The sequence below is a fragment of the Pongo pygmaeus genome, chromosome 1 (genome assembly GCF_028885625.2).
Source record: "Pongo pygmaeus isolate AG05252 chromosome 1, NHGRI_mPonPyg2-v2.0_pri, whole genome shotgun sequence".
Classification (NCBI taxonomy): Eukaryota; Metazoa; Chordata; class Mammalia; order Primates; family Hominidae; genus Pongo; species Pongo pygmaeus.
Genome location: NC_072373.2, coordinates 168,846,519 through 168,867,784, shown reverse-complemented (window position 1 = coordinate 168,867,784; position 21,266 = coordinate 168,846,519). Strand labels below are relative to the sequence as shown.

Here is a 21,266-nt window from a genome sequence, read left to right as displayed (position 1 = left end):
CTTGGTCAAGTAGCTGGGTTAATTGTCATGAAGATTAGTGTGATGTTGAAATAAGTACTAATGGTCAAATTATAGGAGTGAACAAGTTTAAGAATAGGTTTTGGTTTGGGCCTGAAAGGGTTAATTAAGGTTTTTTCACGGGTTATTAAAGACCCCCAACCTCTGCCTTCAGGAGCCATATTGACACCCCACCACAGGGCAGCTCAGCCCCTCTATTGACATGTTGCTGGTCACAGCACAATAGCCTTCTGTGTCTGCAAATCATTGCTAAAATCATCTCAAGGAAAAAAAAAGTTTGAAAGCTTTAACGTTAGACAAAAGCCCAAGAGTTGCAGCGCACAGCTCAAAAACCCGGAGTCAGCAACTTCTATTGATTAAAAACTAACCTTTAAAGTAACTCTGAGAGTGTGTGGTTAGCATTTAAATTTAAACATGTCATGAGTTGATTTGTGTTACTGAATACCAACTCAGAAGGAGTAACATTCACATCGCATTTTTTTTTCTAATTCCCTTAAGCAGCTAAAGTATTTCATGAAATGTCAATAGGGCAAAAAAGAAAAAGAGGAGGGGGGCTGATGCTGGGCCTTGTAGTTTTCTTTCCCATGCAAATATCCACCCCCCAAAAGAAAAGTGTGGAGAGTGAAACACAATAATTAGTCCTTTGTCTAACTTTCCCAAGTGCCAGAGAAAGACAGATTAATTAAATATACAACAGTGTTGGTTTTTGGAGTGGGGGTCTTGCTTGCTGTGTAGGTCATAAATTAGGCAGAATAAATACTTCAATGTGTTTGCAGTGGGCCTGCTACGTCAGAACCACTGGAAGGTTGGTAGGAGGAGAGCAGAGGGTTTCTTGCTAATGATAGTCACGTCTGGGTCTGTCTGGTTGCTCTTAGCAACCAGACATGATGTAACACCAGGATGAACTTGAACTTGGGGGACTTGAAAAGAGAACAATAGACCAGAGCAATCAATAAAGCCTATTTCAGTGAAGGATTACAGAGCTGCTCTGGGGTAACCTTGTCGGCAAGGCACATACTGAATAGTAAGATGTGTGAAGAAACTTTTTTTTTTTTTTTTTTTTTTGCTTTGCTTTTTAAGAGAAGTGCAGAGGCACTGCAGATTTTTGTAGTGCCCTGAGGTCTCGTCCAGAAACTGTGGTGTGGAGAACTGCTCCCCCTGCTGACTCACTGGGTGCCAGGCCTTTGCTTCAAGAACTACCTTAGTGTCGGATTGAAGAAGTCTGGAATTTCACAACCAACTTAGAAAGTGTGAAAACAGAAATAGTAAGCATTATTCCCCACACCCAAAGTTTGAGCCTGTTTTGTAGAAGAGAGGAAGCGGCTCTAACGTGGATCAGAGTCAGCTGTTAGGTAGAGGCCTACTAGAAACACAGTTTGGGGCTCGCTTTCTCTTTCCTTTCTCTCCCCCTCTTCTTTCTTTTGTCCAGCTAGATTTAGGCCATGTGTATTTGCCAGGCTGATTTCCTTTCGGGACACAAGAGGCTTTATTGTGTTCCTCAAAGCATGTGGTCAAAGAATAACATCTAAAAGTCTACAGGATGAGTAGTTTTTCGGTCTGGGCTTAAGTTTTTTAAACTCCTCTGGAAATCAAAGGTGGCTTGTGTGACTAGGAAATCTTATACCAAACTCCATGTAGCTATCACTTAGCCATTCATCCCTGGGGACCAAACGAGTCCTTACTTTACCTAATTGAATCCCTTCCACAGAGATGATCCTTCACCTGCCTGAAGCAACCCAATTAGAGTCCTTTCTAATACCGTCAACTTAAAGAATTCAGAAGCATTGGCTTTTGTTAGGCCTTGGTAATTTTTCTGTAAATAATGATAAATGTAGTGAAGTTTTCAGGGTATCTCTAGAGAAAAGTCAGCGAAAGCCACATACTTTTTTATTTCACTGGAGAAACTAACTCTGATGTTAGTCCATAATTGCTCATTCAGTCTAGCTAACAGAAAAAGAGATGCCAGCAGATAAAGTGATATATGACCAGACAATTGCTCAAAGCTAATCACCTAAGGATTTATGAAAGGAAAAGGTAACCAGTAACTGGGCCCGGCAGGCACACAGAAGGCTCTAAATAAATGCTGCATGGACGCAAGCATGAATGAAGGGTATGCAGTGGCCTCATTTTTCCTTTGGACAATGTGGCACTTAATAGAGTAAAATCTTGATCCTACTTAGTTATTATGTCTCATCTTTGAAAATACCATCTTAGATATATTGGGCTGAAAGGAGCATCTTCCCTCATAAAATCCTACATATATAAGGAAGGAAAGATACTGTGACTTGCTCAAAATCACCCAGGAAGACTGGGTCCAGCACTTTTTCCACTTTACCTCCCCTTACTTTTGTGTCGCTATTGACCATCTGGGCCTGTTAGGAGAGTGTCACAATCATGGCTTTAGTGCCTGCACCTCATTTGAAAGGAGATGTTGAAAATCATCAGAGTAGCCATTCATTGCCACATGAAACTCCTCCCTTCACCCATTCTCCATTCATTCAACTCTTCTTCATTAAGAACGTTCTGTATTCCAGGCACTGGGCTAGGCACTGAGGATTGAATGATAAACAAGATGGTCAAGTTTCCTGCCCTCCTATAACGGCCCCCATGGGTTAACAAAACGCTTATTTGTATTTCAAGTGAACAGAAATACCTCATTCTGTAAGACACGCTCAGAATGTTGGAAAACCCCAACGAAGACAATGAATTATAATTTCAGAAGAGTAAGATCAGTTTCAGTGTCACAGGATTTATTATTGTCTGTCATGCCTTTACTTTTCCCAGCAAATCCCTCCCACATCCCTAACGTAGATCCTGATTTCATGATTGAAAAGGCAGCTTCTAAAACACACTTTTTTACAAATTGTGCTTTTAATTGTATTTCTTCCTTTTGTCTTCCAGTCCTGGTACCTGGGATAAAAGTTGCAGCGTCCCACCATCCACCAGACAGACCACCTGACCCCTTCTCAACTCTGTAACACGGACGCAACCTCAACCCAGCGCAGTTACAACTTCACTGTCAGTGGAAGGGGAGAAAAACCGATTCAAATCAACTTGTACATGGAAACAGCAAGCATTATGGTCAAACAGCAAAGGCCATAACCTTTTGGGATTTTTTTAAAAAAAAAATACTTTAGGGACTGTTGTAATTTCTCATATGGTGCTGGAAATGGTTGGGCTTTGTAACATTTGAAGTGTTTCCATGGTAGCGTGAGCATTAGGTGACGTGGCTAGCGGAGGACTACCCTTGCTCACTGACTTCCTGTTGTAACACACTTTCCTTACGGAGCCTGGCTGTTTCACAGTATTTCATGAATTTACCCACACAGGTGTGATCCTCCTTGAGCATTGAGGAGGCACATGGAGAACTAAATCTTTTGTAGTAGCTGAGATCTGCAATATATAACTTACGGGACAGTCAAAGGGCAATGTTTTTCTGTAACATATTGGAAAAAGAAAATGCAGTTATATTCCTTTTTTATTTGTTCCTTTAGTTTGTTTTGGTTCAGCAGTCAGCAGTTAAGTATATAACATGGCCCGCAAGGACAATGAATCCACTCACATTGCAGAACAATTCCGAAAATGGCAAACTACTACTACTGTTCAGTTTTTTAAAAGTTTTGAAATGCTGCACTTACATTAAAAAAAACAACAACAACATTTTTTCAACAATTTCAACAATGACACAAAAATTCACATGGAAATGGGGAAGATGGTCTGTTTTGACAGAAACTGACAGGAATCAATCAAAACAATCGAATTTTGAATTGAGTAAAGTGCAATTTCATTGGATAGCTAAATATCTTTGTAAGATAGAGATTGTTGAAAATTCTATTTTTGTTTTTCAAGTCCTTTCACCCCAGGACTCTAAATTATTGGGGTAAAAAACAGCCTTGCAAGAAAAAGGGGAGCTATTTTTGCTTTTTATGTTTTTTATTGTTAAACTTGTATCCCTTTAAAAACTGAAGGAAATTAAAAAAAAAAAAACAAAAAAACAAATCTAATGGTGCTTTTACCACAATATGTTAACTACATTAAATGCTAATTAATTATTTTCTGTTATCAAAGCACATGACTAAAATGAAATCATGGTATCTGTTAATTTTATAAGCTAGAAGTCACTATAATGGATTATGCCAATTCTAAAAAATTTTACACCTATCTGGCATCATAGGATTTATCAGTTATCACACACCTCATTGTACCAGAGATTGTCCAGAAGTTTTAAAGACCTTTGCATCCCTGAACTGGGCTATGGGAAATAATAATAGTAATAATAATAATAATAATGATAATGAAACCAATACTGACACAAATGCTGGTGCCCATTCAGATCAAGGGTACTTGTTAGGGAAAAAAAAAAGTTTGCACCCCCAAATGTCCTGTATCTTATGAAAAAAAAAACAAAAACAAAAACAAAAAAAACAAAAAAACCACAGAAACAAAAACAAAAAAAAGTGCAAGTGATTTTTCTACCAGACAGCGAAGCACCCCTTTGCTTCCCATGCGACTTCAAGAAGGTTTCCTATACTATACATATATATACGTTCTGGTTGGCAAGCCCTGCTGATCAGAGAAAGTCTCTGCATGTTCTAGTGTTAGTAACTAATTTTTATATAGTTAATGTAGGATAAAGTAGAGTGCATTAAGACACAATATTGTAATCCCTACTCTAGGCACTTGCCTTTAAACTATGTTTTTCAGCCCTTCAGAAGGGTTCTACTACTGTCCTATACAATCAAGTAACTGAAATTCTTGGGAAGACACTTTGCTCCTCATCTTTCCCCCCGAAACAATGTTGTTTTGTTTTGTTTTTTTTCCTTAATTTGCACGAAAACAAAAATTCCATATCAATGTGCCTTGCCCTGGATAGCGATTATTTGTGGAATTGTTGCACATGCTCCTCTATTGAAAGGGGTTTTTCCCTAGTCAAGCATTTGGAGACACTTTTTGTAAATGTGACTTTTATGTCAGCCATCGTCAGTTTCAACATCTAGAACTAAATAGAAAGCTAGTTGTTCCGCAGATAGGAGTAGTCTTTATTGTCCTGTACGGTCGGTGGCAGTGCTATTCTGAGATCTGTAGATGCTTAGAATATCAGTATTTTGGATGTTGCTGCATTTTACAATTTATTTGGAGTCTTCCTTTATTTTCCCCCAGATATATGAAAATATGCAATACCTGCTTATATCATGTAGAAAAGCTTAGCAATTATTAATTTTTCTTTTATTTTTTTTTATTTGACCAAAGTCGGTGCTGCACTTGACGCAGTGTGTTTTAGGTGTTTGTCTTTGTACTTTTTTGTGATTTTTGAATGCACGTGCGCAGGAAGGGCTCCTCTTAGAGAAGCAGTCAAACTGTGAAGCACTAAGCTGACCCTGCTTCAAGCAATTTTGTTTTTACAACTGTTCCTTTCACAAGCAAGCCTTAAAAAAAAAAAAGACAACTTCCTTTTTCTTCAGCTCCCACACCCCATTTTTCTTAGCAGACTGCAGTCAATCCACATTCAAGAAAAAGTATATAATGCCCATTTTTATATGCACGTTTTTAAACTTCCAAGTTCTGAAAATTGTTTACTGGTTATCTCTATTTAAGGAAAAAAAAATAAAATAAAACATTTTGGATTTTCATATGTGTCTGATAAGTGGTTGAATAGTCGTTTGGCGCTGTTGTATGGTGTGATTGTCAGTGTATGGTGTCACTTCCTATAGCCAGCCAGCATACTTTGCCTTCCCCTATAGCACTTAGCTGGGCATTACTTTATTATGACATATGTGCACTAAAAAATAAAAAAAAGGAAAAAAAGAAAAAAAAAAAGAAAAAATAGCAGCTTTCAGTGCTTCACAGTGAAGGGAAAAAAGCCTAGACAAACATTTTGTCAGAACCTTGCAATAAGCCAAGGTATTACCAGTAAATTGGTTGTATATACAATAAAATTGCACCCTTTTTTAAACAAAACAAACTAAGCAATAGTTTGGGCAGTTTTAGTTGTTTTTAGTGAGCATGTTGTAGTCATGACTGCAAAGAGAGAGAATAAACTGCCCACTCAGAAGATATGTAATTTGTATTGTTGTATAGTTTTATTGATTACACTGATTTATTCTACCCTATTTTATAATGCAGGACTTTTGTAATGTTGTTTAAATGAGGAAAAATTTCTGTCAAATTAGCCTAGTAAAATTTCTGATTGTTCATTATAAAGGCAGCGTTCATAGAATTGCTTTTCTTTCTTTTTACCCCCCCTTTGGGAACTGGATTTAAGTTTAAAACTTTCCTGTTTCCTTTTTTTTTTTTTTTTTGTAAGTATTTAAATACAGTTATTTTTTTTCTCTCAATGGTATAGCATATTCCTATGCTTGAGAAGTATAGGTCTACTGAAAAACCATTGTAAATGGACGTTACAGGTATGCTGTATTTTTGAAGGTATTTTGTTGTATTAAGTTTGATGAAGCTAAAATTAGGGAACTCTGAACAGATTTCCAGGAAAAAAATGTTTTAAAGGCTTTAAAACATTAGGGAGGCAGTCTAGGGTGATAACGAACAGGGGTTAAGTATTAAATACACTAAGTTACATTTTTGTTCATGTTTCATTGTCCAGAAAGCAGCAGGAAACTAGTTCAGTTGTGATCAAGCAGGAAAAAAGAAACACCAACAGTTTCCAGTGTTTTTGCTTTTTAGCTTAAAAGCATAGTGAAGATGCTTGAGGAAGACTTTGCTACCTGGGGTGTGTAGACAGACAGACTGAGAGCTATCAGCATTTGAAGGCCCGGCCCTTGACTCTGAGACACATTTGAATTTTTTCTTTCCCATCAAATGGCATTAACAAGATTGGGCAAAGATGAGTCCCTCAAATTTCTGTGTTTGTTTTTTTTTTCTTTGGGAACTGAAGTCAGAGGCACGAACACTAAATCTTAGCATTTTTCTGTAGACTTTTTCTTCTGGCCCTTGTCCCTGCCGGCAAAACAACCCTTTTCTGATCATTCACGGGCAGAGGCCGTCCCAGAAATGCCACGCTCTCCATCCTAGAGAGCCTTCTCTTTCCTCTGAGGTTTGAACTGATGTTCTGTTTCTTCACACCCTGGCATGACAGTTACGTATGGTCAGCCCCCTCCCCAGGCCTGTCCCTGCCACCGCCAGGTGTGGGCTCTAGGCAGGCCGACAGGGTTACACCTCCCAGAGCTTGTGATCTTCATTTTCTGACAGTCAAAGTGTGAAGGAACCCAGACTTCCCCCAGCCACGGTGTTCAGTCAGCCCCCAGGAATATGCAAGACCCATCTCCAAAAGTTTGTCTTTCATTTTTTCCAAGCCCTTAGACCCATAAGCTTTGAATCCTGTAGTTACAGTGGCATAAAGGATTGACAAAACCTCGATAAAGAAAAACCTTTTTTTTCCTGTGAATTTTTTTTGTTTTTTAGGGGAAAGGGATTCTAAGAATGTCATTTAATGTACTTTGCATCATGTCTCTGGAAATATCTTTGTCCATAGTGGTGGTGGTGTCTCTCTCTCTTTTTGTTCGCTTCTGTTTTCTTTCTTGTCTTCATTCTTTCTTTTCTTTTTTATTTTTGGTAGCAGGCCTCCATAGAACAAATCTGAAACACAACCACCATAGTAATGTAAGGAGAGCTTCAGTGGCACCTCACAACCCACCCTCCGAGATCTGTCCAAAGACAGTCTCAGAAAGCTGCACTGCCCACCGGCTCGGCTTTCATTCAAATAGGCTTCCAAGGCCAATTCTGTCTTGAGTCAATGCATGTATTTACTGTTTGACAGTAAACCCGCTCTGCCTTCTCCACGTCCAAGGCTGTGCATTCGTCTAATTAGCGTCGTGTATGTTTTCCTTTTATTTTTTCCAATAAAAAAGCAGTGGGATGAAAATTGCTTTGATATATAGCAGGTAACATTGAAGCTATTCCATAGCACTTAACTGTAGTGAATACTGTGTCACCAATTTTGAAATCAATTTAATGTTTAATGCAAATCCATTACATGGTGCTATTATAGGCTGACAAAATGATTTACACAAATGTGACAACTTGGGCTCAATTCACTCTGCTTTCCAACAGTGTAAATGCATAGCAGTGTTTATCTGCATGAGAACTATGCACTAATCTATCTGAAGAAAAAAACTATATCAACTTTGGTATCTACTTTCCGTTTACTTCAATCCTTGCCTTTTTGGTCATTGTTATAATGCCAGCTTTAGGACAGAAAGAATTATAAGAAAACCAGCATAATACCTGATATATTAAAATGTAGTGCCTGTGAAATCTGTATTATATTGCTCTTCTGAAGTAAGATTTTTCTACACCGGTAGCCTTCGCTGTCTGTCAGTCAGGACCTTCTGGTATAGGTGATGTAAAATAACCGTACAATATTAATGCATGCTATTCCATAATGCTTAGTGAACTGTATGAATATTACTCAAAGTTATGTTAGTCTTTTTTTCCGACTTGGTTCTTGTCAGCTAGGTTTAAAGGTATTTCACTGAGAACGCAAATTCTGTCTTTTCTTGATTTCGGCTGTTTTCAGTATTTTGGAGGTATACATTTACTTAAATTCAGTATTACTCGTGTTTTGTTTTTGTTTTTGTTTTTTTTTTTTTTGTTTTCTTTTTCCTAGGGGACAAGCATGGGTGTTTGATTTCAGAAATCAGTACCTGGCGAGATTTTTGTCTCAAAACGACTATTTGAATTTCAAGAACTGTGCTGCGAAGACACTCTGAGAACATTTGCAAGTCAGGGGCATTTTTCTTGACCCTCGACTGACGCTGTGCGGAGACTGATACATTTTCTTAATGGACAATGTTCAAGCCAGGTACCCATGCTTGATCCGTCTTCACACCAGACCTCCTCATATTAAAAGGAAAAATAAGAAAAAAAATGTAAGAAATCACATGGCTATTTAGTTTCATGCACAGTTGCAATATTTTCTTCAAAAATAAAACTCTGTACAAACTTTGGGCCCGATTCATAAGAAGAAGAAGTTTGCTATTAACACGGGATTTTTTTTAATATACTTTTTTTGGTCTAAATTTGAAATTACTTGTTTCCCAAATTAAATAAATTTCATCTCATTTTTTTTCCCTAAACCAGCACCCATCTGCCTTTTATTCCCCAAAGAGTTACCTTTCCCAGATTAGGGGGATGGTATGTGGGGAGCAGATAGCAGAAATGCTTAGGAAGATAAGGGGGACCACCCACAGCTGGGCATGAGAACAGGGAGACAGTGTGTGGGGGTGGGACCTCATCTGTGTGCCTGGTATCCTGAGTTTTACATGTAGACGCATTCGCCTATTTGATTCAGAAAAATAAACTTTCCCAAAATATGTCTGAACCACAAGAGCATACAGTGGAAGTGCTACCTCTAATCTAACTAGAGCACCTTCATGGTGGAAGACACCCACCAGGTCATACAATGTGAACTTTTGTATCTCTGCAGTGGTTTCAAGGACAAATAGTGTCCAATGTATTGGGCCATTTTTCCTGCTGTTTTTATACTCAACTTCTCAAAATGAAAAAAGCTTTTATTTTTCCTTTGACTTATTTGAGTTGTTCTTATTTTTAAAATTTTTATTTTTTGGTAATAGTCTGTAAATTAGCCTTTTTTTTTTTTTTTCTTTTGACATTGCAACCGAAGGTCATAAGGCCGCTAGCTCCGCTGGGACGGAGGCTTGAGAGAACTGCCGGCTCGGTGCCTTCTCCCTGGTCTCAGACCATCGTCTCTGCACTGCGAAGGCATTTGGTAGCCTCACCACTGAGATACTAACTAGACCTAGACTAGGAGCTTTATCAGGTTCTAGGAGGTCCTTTAGGAAGACTCTCAAAGGCAAATCCCTGATCCCCCGCCCCACCCTTAGCCCTGCCCTCTCACCAGAGCAAAATTCACTGGGGACTTTTCCCACCACACATGGAAATCTGTCCACTCGGAATACCTCTGTTTTCCATTTCAAATTGTAGGGGGAGGGGATGGAACACTTCCAGTGATGGTAAGAGATCTGTTATGAAACGAAACACCCCCCGTGTTAATAACTTGGTCTGAAATCTGTTTTTATGAGCCGGGCCCCCTGTGCCTCTAGTATACTTGTATTGACTCTCATAGTTACCCTTTTAGTTTTACTGTGTTCTGTGAAAATTTGTAATTGGTTGAGAATCACTGTGGGCGTCCATTCTTATTCAACTAAATCTCCACAGGTTTTTTGAGCTGGTGTGGATTAGTTTAACTCTTGTATTCAACCATTAGTGCTACCACCTTCTCACATTACAATACAATTACTGGAAGCAAGTACTGCATTTCCTATGCAACAAAAAAGGAAAAATAAAAAATTGCTAATGCTATGGAAGCTGTGTCATCATTTGCTTTACAGCATGCCTGGGTGATTGAGTGACAGTCACGGGTGTGGACTGGAGGCTCCCACAGAAGATGGTCTTTATGCACCATGGGGTTTGTCGGGCACATAGCATCCTTGGCTGTGTTCTGATGGGCAGTGTTATTTTTTTCACCTACTTGGACAAATACAGGATTTGACACTCACATAGTGTTTACTGTGTGCCTGATATTGTTCTGAGTGCTGTATAGATTGTATCAGTTGGGGCCCAATCGGGAATCAGGAATAAGATTCAATGGGTTTTCCAACAGGGGCTGTAAAGTTGCCTAGGTATTAGTAACTGCAGGATACAGCCACCACCCCTTGAGCTGGGGAAACCGAAGGGAAAGGTGAGCTTACCAGAGCCTGGACACTCAAGGAACGACACCACACAGCTGATATTTGGGTCTTTTCTGAGGGGTGTGGTCACTACGAAGGTGGGGACAACACATGGCCAGTGGCCAGACCTCTGAGAAGACATGGGGTGCTGGTGCTAGAATCACTGCGGAGAATGAAGGGGAGATTAGTTCTTCTAAGGAGGTGAGGTGTGGCTGGTGCCAGAGTGCCCAAAGGAGCTGGAGGCGGCAGGTGCAGCTGTTCTCTGCTGCGGTGGCATTGTGGACAGAAACTGAAACCAGAAAGAAATCCCTTCACCCTCTTCCTCCTCCTCCTCCTCGTAGGCTCCTGCCTGTGTCTCTCATGGCCTGGACCTAATGGTAGCCATCAGGCAAGGGAGTCTGGAAAAGGTAACGAGAAAAGTATCAGCCCCAACCCCGTGAAGCAGAATATAGATGAGACAGCTTGGAGACAAGACGATACATAAATAACAGCAGACATATCTCAGTCCATTCAAACCTCACAGCCACCCTGGGAGATAGGTACTGCTTTTATCCTCCTTTTATAGATGAGGAAACCAAGGCAGAGGGAGATTAAATAATTTATCCAAGGCCATATGGTGTGTAATTGACAAAGGGGGATTTGAATCCAAGAAATCCGGCCCCAACCTCCATCCTATAATCACTGCAATATATTGACTCTATTAATTATTTATTCAATAAATACTTATTGAGTGTCTACTTACATACCAGAGATCATGCCAGGGGCTAGAAATAGTAAAGATTGGGCTTCTGTGCTGATAAAGTATGCATTCTAGAGGACAAACAAAGCATTCAAATAATGTTTGAACAGCAGCAGAGGTAAGCATGTGGTTGTGATACGTGCCATAAATGATATACATTGATGCAGGAGGATGCCATGAGCTCAAGAGTTCGAGACCAGCCTGGGTAACACAGGGAGACCCCATCTCTACCAAAAATTTAAAAATTTAAAAATTGGCCGAGCATGGTGGTGTGCACCTGTGGTCCCAGCTACTTGGGAGGCTGAGGTGGGAGGATGGCTTGAACCTGGGAGATCGAGGCTGCAGTGAGCCATGATTGTGCCACTGCACTCCAGCCTGAGTGACAGAGTGAGACCCTGTCTCAAAGTAAATTTGTTTAAAAAAGGATATACATTGCCATGAAAGCCTAATGAGACTAGTATGATAGGTAGAAATTAACCAGGCAAAAGAGGGAAGAAAGAACATTCTGCGCAGAAAAACCAGCATGTACAAAGAACCTGAGTCAAATGGAGCTCGGCACCCGTGAGGGGCTAGAAGAAGGCTTGTTTGGATGAAGAGAGAAATGGAGAGGAAATGCGGTACGAAATGAAGCTTGATATTTAGGTCAAGACATTGTGGGACCTTGCAGGCAGGTTTGTCATACCCTCTAAGAGCTTTATAAAACATGTATCAATCAGATTAGACTAGGTTTATGCTGTCATACAAACAAGTCCAAAATCTCAGTGGCTCACAACAATAAAGGTTTACCACCAATTTTACATGTCTATCAAAGGTTGCCTGGGGCCTCTGCACAGGATCTCATTCCGGGACCCAGGGTGAAAAGTAGCTACCATCTGGACCACTGCTGGCTGTGTCAGCAAGGCACATAGCTGGCTTTCAATATTCCAACCAGAATTGACACACGCCACTCCGCTCACATTTCACTGGCCAGAGCAAGTCACCAGGCCATGCCTGGGTTTGACAGGACCTGGAAGGATAATCCTTCCCTGCGGAAGGCTTAGAGAACATTACTGCAGACTAGTTAAGAGAGGAGAGAGAAGTACGACCTGAGTGGAGAGGGCTGCCGAAGAAAGCTACTGCAGCAATGGAAGAGATGACAGACTCCCAGGCTGTGGTGCCCATGATAGAATGTAAGAGAAGTGGATAGATGCGAGAGATTAATACGGATATTAATAGCCACTGCATATTGAGCTCTTTGATGTGCCAAGTGCTATAGGTGATTTATCCCATTAAATTGAATATGTTCTCTCTTATTATTGTAGCTCTCAGAAAGGTATAGTCAGTCCTCAAAACACATTGCTGACTCAAGTGAATAGAGCAATTTCACATGTACATGCCTTAGAGTTTAAGTTAGACCAAATCAGTCACTACCTTATTTCAGTCTTGAGTATTTGGGGTTAAGAAATTGGAATGAAAGTCAGCCAACACCACCCCTTTATTGACATACTCTATGACAAGTGGTGTGTAATACTGGGCTCAAAGGGAAGGTAATGCAGTGATCAAAACCATGGACTCAGACCAGACAGCGTGGGTTGAATCCTGGCTCTGCATTTTATTAGCTCTGTGGTGTTGGCAAGTGCCTCAGTTTCCCCATTGGTAAGATGGGAATAATTATAACAGCACCAAACTACTTCACAGGGCTGATGTAGCTTTTTGATGAGTTAAATTTTGTAAAGTGGTTAACAGTGGCTTGGCATATTGTAAATGCTATGTGAATGCTGTAACTAACGCAACAAATGATTCCAAAATGTAGACATAAGGCATTCTTTCAGTGCACCGTTGGCATAAACCTTCTTCCTCTTCCTGATCATTTTCAGGCCTCTATTTGGGTGAATTCTGAAACCTTTCATCTAACCCCTGCCTCAACTAAGTAGGAGGAAGTAGCATAAAAAATGAGTCCAGGAATAAAGAAAATGTGGTATATATCCACAATGGAATATTATTCAGCCATAAAAGAATGAAATTCTGCCATTTGCAGCAACATGGATGAGCCCAGGGGACATTATCGTTAAGTAAAATAAGCCAGGCGCAAAAAGACAAATACTGCATGTTCTCACTCATATGTGAAAGCAAAAGTTGATCTTGTAGAAGTAGAGAGTAGAACAGTGGTGATCAGAGGCAGGAAAAGCGGGGTGTGCAGGATAACAAGTTGGCTAATGGGGACAAAAATTACAATTAGGAGAAATAAGTTATAGTGTTCTTATAGCATAGTAGGATATATGTAGCTAACAATAATATATTGTACATATCAAAATAGCTAGAAGAGAAGGTTTTGAATGTTCCCAACACAAAGAAATGATCAATGTTGGAGGTGATCAATATTTCAATTAGCCTGATTTTATCGTTACACATTGTATACATTCATTGAAAGAACACATGTACCCCATAAATATATATGATTATTATGTATCAATTTAAAACTTAAAAAAATTTTTGAGATGGAATCTTACTCTGTTGCCCAGGCTGAAGTACAGTGGCACAGTCTTGGCTCACTGCAGCCTCCACCTCCTGGTTTCAAGCAATTCTTGATCCTCGTGCATCAGCCTCCTGAGTAGCTGAGATTACAGGTGTGCGCCACCATGCCCAGCTACTTTTTATATTTTTAGTGGAGATGGGGTTTTGCCATGTTGCCCAGGCTGGTCTTGAACTTCTGGCCCCAAGTGATCTGCCCACTTCAGCCTCCCAAAGTGCCTGCTAGGATTATAGGCGTGAACCACTGCACCCAGCCAAAACTTAAAAATGTGTGTGTGTGTATATATATATATATATATATATATATATATATATATATATATATATTTAGATGGAGTTTCACTCTTGTTGCCCAGGCTGGAGTGCAATGGCACCAATGGCACGATCTCGGCTCACTGCAACCTCTGCCTCCCAGGTTCAAGCGATTCTCCAGCCTCAGCCTCCCTAGTAGCTGGGATTGCAGGTGCCCACCACCACGCCCAACTAATTTTTTGTATTTTTAGTAGAGACGGGGTTTCACTATGTTGTTCAGACTGGTCTCGAACTCCTGACCTCGGGCAATCCACCCACCTCAGCTGGGATTACAGGCGGGAGCCACCATACTGGCTAACTCAAAATATTTTTAAGAGTTAATAGAAATATGAAAGGAAAAAAAGTGAATCCAGGATCTGAGACCAGACACACTGGGCTTAAGTCTTGGTTTGTCATTTTATTAGTTCTGCAATATTAAGGGCCTCAATTTCCCTATATGTAAAATGGGAATAAGGATAGTAACTACCTTATAAGGTCATTAAAAGGGTTAAATGAAATTAATGCATGTAAAACACCCAGCGCAGTATCAACCACATAACAACTATTACTCTGGTGCCTCTCCAAGGAGAAGAACCCTGGCACCCTGGAGGGCAGTATTGTATAGTGGAAAGGAGCCTGGCTTGAAACTAGAGGACTGGATTGTGAGTCCCACTTCCACCATTTACTGGCCACATAACACTAAGCAAGTTACTACACCTCGGAGTCTCAGTTTCCTCACCGGTAAAATGAATGCAGCAATCTCTGCCTCCCTCAAGAGAGAAGTCCGAATGGCTCAATGAACATGGATGAGAATATGCTGAGAAGCACAGTTCCAAGCATCAGGCACCAGACTAGATTGGATGGAACCCAGAGAGATGGCCTCACCTGGCTCTGGTTCCTATTTTCCTCAACGGTATTCTGACTGCCAGGGAAATCTACTCTTTTTTTTTTTTTTTTTTTTTTTTTTTGAGACGGAGTGTCTCTCTGTAGCCCAGGCTGGAGCGCAATGGCGCGATCTCGGCTCACTGCAAGCTCCGCCTCCTGGGTGCACGCCCTTCTCCTGCCTCAGCCTCCCAAGTAGCTGGGACTACAGGCGCCCGCCACTGCGCCCGCCACTGCGCCCGCCACCACGCCCGGCTAATTTTTTGTATTTTTAGTAGAGACCGGGTTTCACCGTGTTAGCCAGGATGGTCTCGATCTCCTGACCTCGTGATCCGCCTGCCTCAGCCTCCCAAAGTGCTGGGATTACAGGCGTGAGCCACCGCGCCCGCCGGTAAATCCACTCTTAACAGGCAAGGAAAGAAGGCCAAGAGACTGGCACCAGTCATCATTTTAACCATCCACGTTCTGCCTCTTTGGTAAAAGAACATGGCTAAATAGTAAAGATCCCACCGGCGGAGAAGCAGGGCTTCCCCTGACTTATGAGGAGTGAAATACCTTCTGGTTCATCTCTGAAACACATTAGGCCATTGTAAATTTGCTTTCCATCTGGCACACTCAGTATGGATTTTAAGTCTTTTTATAGGAAACCTGGTAAAACAAATGAAAAGCACATTTATCTCTACTATCACATTAAATTTTTTATTATGGAAAAATATCATGCATGTACAAATTAAAGAGAATTGATGAACAAATGAATATGTACCTATCGTCCATCACTTGTAATCAATGGCTCCCCCCTTTACACCCCAGCCACTTCCTGACTGACCACCCCCAGGTTATTTTAAAACAAATATCAGGTATCCATAAATTTCATTTCATCCCTAAATTTTTAGAATATATCTCTAAAAGACAAGAATTCTTTTATAAGACGTACTCAAAATACCATTTTATACCTCAAAATAGTAACAATAATTTCTTAATATCACTGAATAACCAGTCTGTTCAAAAACTCCTGTCTTAAAATTTTTTAAAAATAGTTTGTCCAAATAAGAAAAATTCACTAAATGGTTTGTATATGCCTTAAGTCTTTATAACTATAGGGTCTCCTTCCCTCTCTGGTATTTTCCTTGTAACAATTTGCTTGAGAAACTGGGTCATTTGTCCTGAAGAGTTTTTCACAGGCTTTGGTGGATTACATCAATGTGGCATACACAGTTCAGCATGTTCTACCATCAAACTGGAAGCATATTCCTGACCTTGGAAGTTGACCCTATGGGATGAAATCCCAAGACTGTTTCACAGATTAATCATGGGAAGGACTAAAGGACTTGCCCTTGGGTTTGTGTCCTGACTCTCTGGAAACTGTGGGCAAATAACTGGCCCAAAGGGCAAGGTGCTTCCGGGCAGTTCTATGCTGCTAATTTTTGTTTTGTTTTGTATTGTTTCCTCTAACAGGGAAAGTGAAGGCTAAGGGAGGGCCTACTGAATGACAAAAGACCCTGTCCTCCTTTGTCACCTTCTACTGATATTAAAAACAAAAACAAAAACAAAAGACAAAAAAAAAATTTCCACCTTAACAGGGAAGATGAATAATTCTGGTTGAAAACTCGAGATTGAAGTCTGTCTGGACCGGGCACAGTGGCTCACGCCTGTAATCCCAGCACTTTGGGAGGCCAAGTCAGGCAGATGAACTGAGGTCAGGAGTTGAAGACCAGCCTGGCCAACATGGTGAAACTCCGTATCTACTAAAAATAAAAAAAAAAAAAATAGCCAGGTGTGGTGGTGGGCGCCTGTAATCCCAGCTAATCGGGAGACTGAGGCTGGAGAATCGCTTGAACCCAGGAGGTGGAGGTTGCAGTGAGTGGAGATCATGCCATTGCACTCCAGCCTGGGCAACAAGACGGAAACTCCATCTCAAAAAATAAAAATAGGCCAGGCGCAGTGGCTCACGCCTGCAGTCCCAGCACTTTGGGAGGCCGAGGCAGGCAGATCACCTGAGGTCGGGAGTTCCAGACCAGTCTAACCAACATGGAGAAACCCCTTTCTCTACTAAAAATACGAAATTAGCCGGGCATGGTGGTGCATGCCTATAATCCCAGCTACTCAGGAGGCTGAGGCAGGAGAATCGCTTGAACCTGGGAGGCAGAGGTTACAGTGAGCCAAGATCACACCATTGCACTCCAGCCTGGGCAACAAGAGAGTAACTCTATCTCAAAAAAATAAATAAATAAAATAAAAATAAAAATAAATTGTGTCTGTTCATGCCTCCTTGTTCAATAGGCATCTTCTTTCCTTTGAGAATGTGTGCTCTTGGGGACCAGAAGTCAGTTGCTAGCCAGGGAAGAAAGAATTCCCTGGTCAGGCTGTGTGGAAGCAGTGGGGCTGGATTCTTGAAGGCTCTAAGGTCACTTCATCTCTAGCTCACTTGCTGCTTCCACTTCCACCACCATAGCTCTGAACCCTGACCTGGGCCAACTCTTTTCTATGAAACTACAAAAGCTCATTATGTAAAGTCATTCAAAACAAACACAACAAACATCATTGAGTAGTTCCCACGTGCCAGAACTTGGGGTTAGCGAAGGAGATGAATTTGAGATCATCCCAGAAGGATGGAGTCTAGCAGAGGAAGCAGACATGCAAACCAAATAATCATGCCACAGCCCTGCAAGAACCAGGAAGACATCATGAGCTAGGTAATCTAGAATCGACCATGCCCAAGGAAGAGAGAAGAGGGAGGAGCAGGGGCTCTACAGGGAGCCCCTGGAGGCTACAGGGAGGAGATACACAGTCCGGGACTTCAAGGATGAGGAAGAGTTCAAGAGATTGGCTGGAAGATATTAATGACACTAATAGTAACAACAGCCACATGCATTGAGTGAACCCTTAACTTCACACCGTGTGTTATTCTAAGTGTTTTCCACGCACTAGCACATATAATCCAACCCAGTGGCAGAGACACCATTGTTATCCCTATTTTACAGATGAGGATACCAAGGCACAGTTTCAGTAGCATTTTTTCCCTACTTAGTAGCTACCTGTGTATGACCTTAAAGTGCAAACACTCAGAGGTTTAAAGGGTGTAGTGCCTGACATGTGTAAATCACAATTTGTTCCAAAAGGAAGTCTGGCTGACCGCCCTCTTCCCGATGCCCAGAACAGTGCTTGGCATATAAAACGCACTCTATACTGTGAGGGGATGAGCATCCTATTATCCTGTGTGCCCCTCCAGATGCACTCTCCAATCTTCTCCAAAATCCTCTCTGCTCAGAAGACTGACCTGTGTGGACCACATCAGTGGGCTTCCCTGACCTAGAGCTTTCAATTGAGATCAGCAGATTGGAAGCGCTGACAGACTGGTGGATTGGAGGAGAGTGATGTCAGGGTATTTATGCGGGGACTACAGAAAGTTCCTGGAGAAATGGAGTTAAAAGATAAAAATAATGCTTTTCTGGGGGTCATGTTAAAAAGATAAAATAATTTTTGGCTGGGTGTGGTGGCTCATGCCTGTAATCTCAGCACTTTGGGAGGCCAAGGCGGGCAGATCACTTGAGGTCAGGAGTTTGAGACAAGCCTGACCAACATGGTGAAACCCTGTCTCTACTAAAAATACAAAAATTAGCCAGGCATGGTGGCGGGCACCTGTAATCCCCACTACTCGAGAGGCTGAGGCAGAAGAATCACTTGAACCCAGGAGGCAGAGGCTGCAAAAAAAGATAAAATAATTTTTTTTAAATACAAACTTTGTTTCTCAACATGAGCTCCATCAATTTCAAGACATCTTTGTGAGGGATGATCGCAGTCATTTAGTCCATCCCTTGAGAACTGAGGGTCCCAGGAATTTAACCATGTCAGTGCAGTCTTTCTTACATTATTAACAGGACAAAAATGGGTGCCCTTTAAATATTTTTTTAAGATTAGGAAACAAAAGGAAGTCAGAAAGAGTCAAAGCAGGACTGTGATGTGGATGCCCAATGATATCCCACTGAAACTCTCATAAAGTTTGCCCCAGTTTGAGGAGGGGAATGAGCAGGAGCACTGTTGTGCTGGAAAAGGCCTCTCTGGTGAAGCTTTCCTGAGCATTTTTCTGTGAACACCTGGGCTAACTTTCTCCAAACACTCTCATAGTAAGTTATTGTTCTTTGTCTCTCCAGAAAGTCAACAAGCAAAATGCCTTGAGCATCCCCAAAAAACCGTTGCCATGACCTTTGCTCTTGACTAGAACAGTTTCGCTTTGACTAGACCACTTCTACTTCTTTACTTTTTTTTTTTTTTTTTTTTTTTTTTTTTTTTTTTTTTTTGAGAGACAAGGTCTCATTCTGTTCCCCAGGCCAGAGTATAGTGGCATGATCACAGGTCACTGAAGCTTCTGCTCCCTGGGCTTAAGCAATCCTCCTACCTCCGCCTCCTGAGTACCTGGGACTACAAGAGCATACCACCATGCCTGGCTAATTTTTTCTATTTTGTGTAGAGATGGAGTCTTGCTATGTTGCCTAGGCTGGTCTCAAACTTCTGGACCCAAGTGATCCTCCACCTCAGCCTCCCAAAGTGCTGGGATTACAGGTGTGATTCATGGTGCCTGGCACACTTCCACCTGTTGGTAGCCATTGCTTTGATTGTGCTTTGTCTTCAGGATCATACTGGTAAAGCTGTGTCTCATCTCCTGTTACGGTTCTTCAAAGATGTGCTTCAGAGGCTTCATCCCACTTGTTTAAAATTTCCACTGAAAGTACTGCTCTTGTCTGCAGCTGATCTGGGCACAATGGTTTTGGCACCCATTGAGTGGAATGGGTGACTCAACTTTAATTTTTCACTCAGAGAATTGTGTAAGCTGAACCACTGAGATGTCTATGAGGTTGGCTATTTTTGTGCTGTTAATCATTGGTCCTCCTCATTTAGAGCATGAACTGGGTTAATTTTTTTCCTCACAAATTGATGTGGACAGTCAGCCACTGTGGGTTTCATCTTCAACATTGTTTCTTTCCTTCTTAAAATGAGTTATCCATTTGCAGTCTGCTGATTTCTTTTTCTTAGAGACAGGGTCTTGCTCTGTCACCCTGGCTGGAGTGCAGTGGCACAATCCCGGCTCACTGCAACCTCTGCCTCCCAGGTTTAGACAATTCTCATGTCTCAGCCACCTGAGTAGCTAAGATTACAGGTGTGCACCACCGCGCCCAGCTAATTTTTGTATTTTTAGTAGAGATGGGGTTTTGCCACGTTGGCCAGTCTGGTCTTGAACTCCTGACCTCAAGTGATCTGCCCACCTTAGCCTCCCAAAGTGCTGGGATTACAGGCGTGAGCCACCATGCTTGGCCTAGACTGCTGATTATTGGGAGGCATTGTTCCCACAAACTTTTTGTGATGCATCAGTGATCTCACCATTCTTCCACCCAAGCTTCACCATACATTTGTTTCTTCTTGCTTTCATTTTAGCAGAATTCATGCTTCTCTGATAGGGGCTCTTTTCAAACCGATGTCTTATCCTTCTTAGTGCCTCAAAGCAGATCCTATTCAGTTATGTTATAACAAGTTAGTATGAGTTTATTTTGGTGTAAAAATTTTGAAAATCAAGCATAGTTTTTTCCTAATACACATTTTCCATGAACTTTTTAAAGACTCGTCGTATTTCCCTGGCTCCCTCTGGTTCCCCTCTGGCTGGTGGCATTCCTCAACAGAAGGTCACAGCTCCTCTCAAGATTCTCTGGATCCGAATTTCTCCTTCTACTTTCTAGTAACTGCTCCCTCCCTCATTCCTTCAGGCGTGGGGTAGTAAAAGCTCTGGAGGTACTGCTGTATCCTTTGTATTCACCCTATATCTTGCCCACGCTTTTGTAAAAAGTCTCTGTATTAAACCCCTCTCAAACCATCTTGAGTTGTATGTGCCATCTGTTTCCTGCTGGAACCCTGACTGATAGATCAAGCCAGAGCAGGCTTCCGGAATCTTCTTTCTCCTGAAACTCCAGCACAGGCTCAGATTTATTCACATGATAGATGTCAAAACCATAAATTTTCCCATCTTAGTTTATCCTAGACTCAGAAGGCTGGACTCAACCTTCAAAGGTCACTGAAGTCCATTTCTCTGCCTCCAGCTGGGAATCCCGCCCCCCACCCCCACCTGACTGCTC

The 21,266-nt window shown here is 41.4% G+C and overlaps 1 protein-coding gene across 9 annotated transcripts in view; it reads left to right on the top strand.

Moving 5' to 3' along the window:
* NFIA (nuclear factor I A) overlaps nucleotides 1-10,353 on the top strand; it is a 599,513-nt gene extending 589,160 nt beyond the window's left edge. For all 9 annotated transcript variants that reach the window (XM_063654979.1, XM_063654975.1, XM_063654972.1 and 6 more), the window contains one exon: nucleotides 2,920-10,353. In XM_063654979.1, the coding sequence (XP_063511049.1) occupies nucleotides 2,920-2,996 (77 nt within the window). In that variant the 3' untranslated portion in view covers nucleotides 2,997-10,353. The remainder of the gene's footprint in view (nucleotides 1-2,919) is intronic.
* The last annotated feature ends 10,913 nt before the right edge of the window (nucleotides 10,354-21,266 follow it).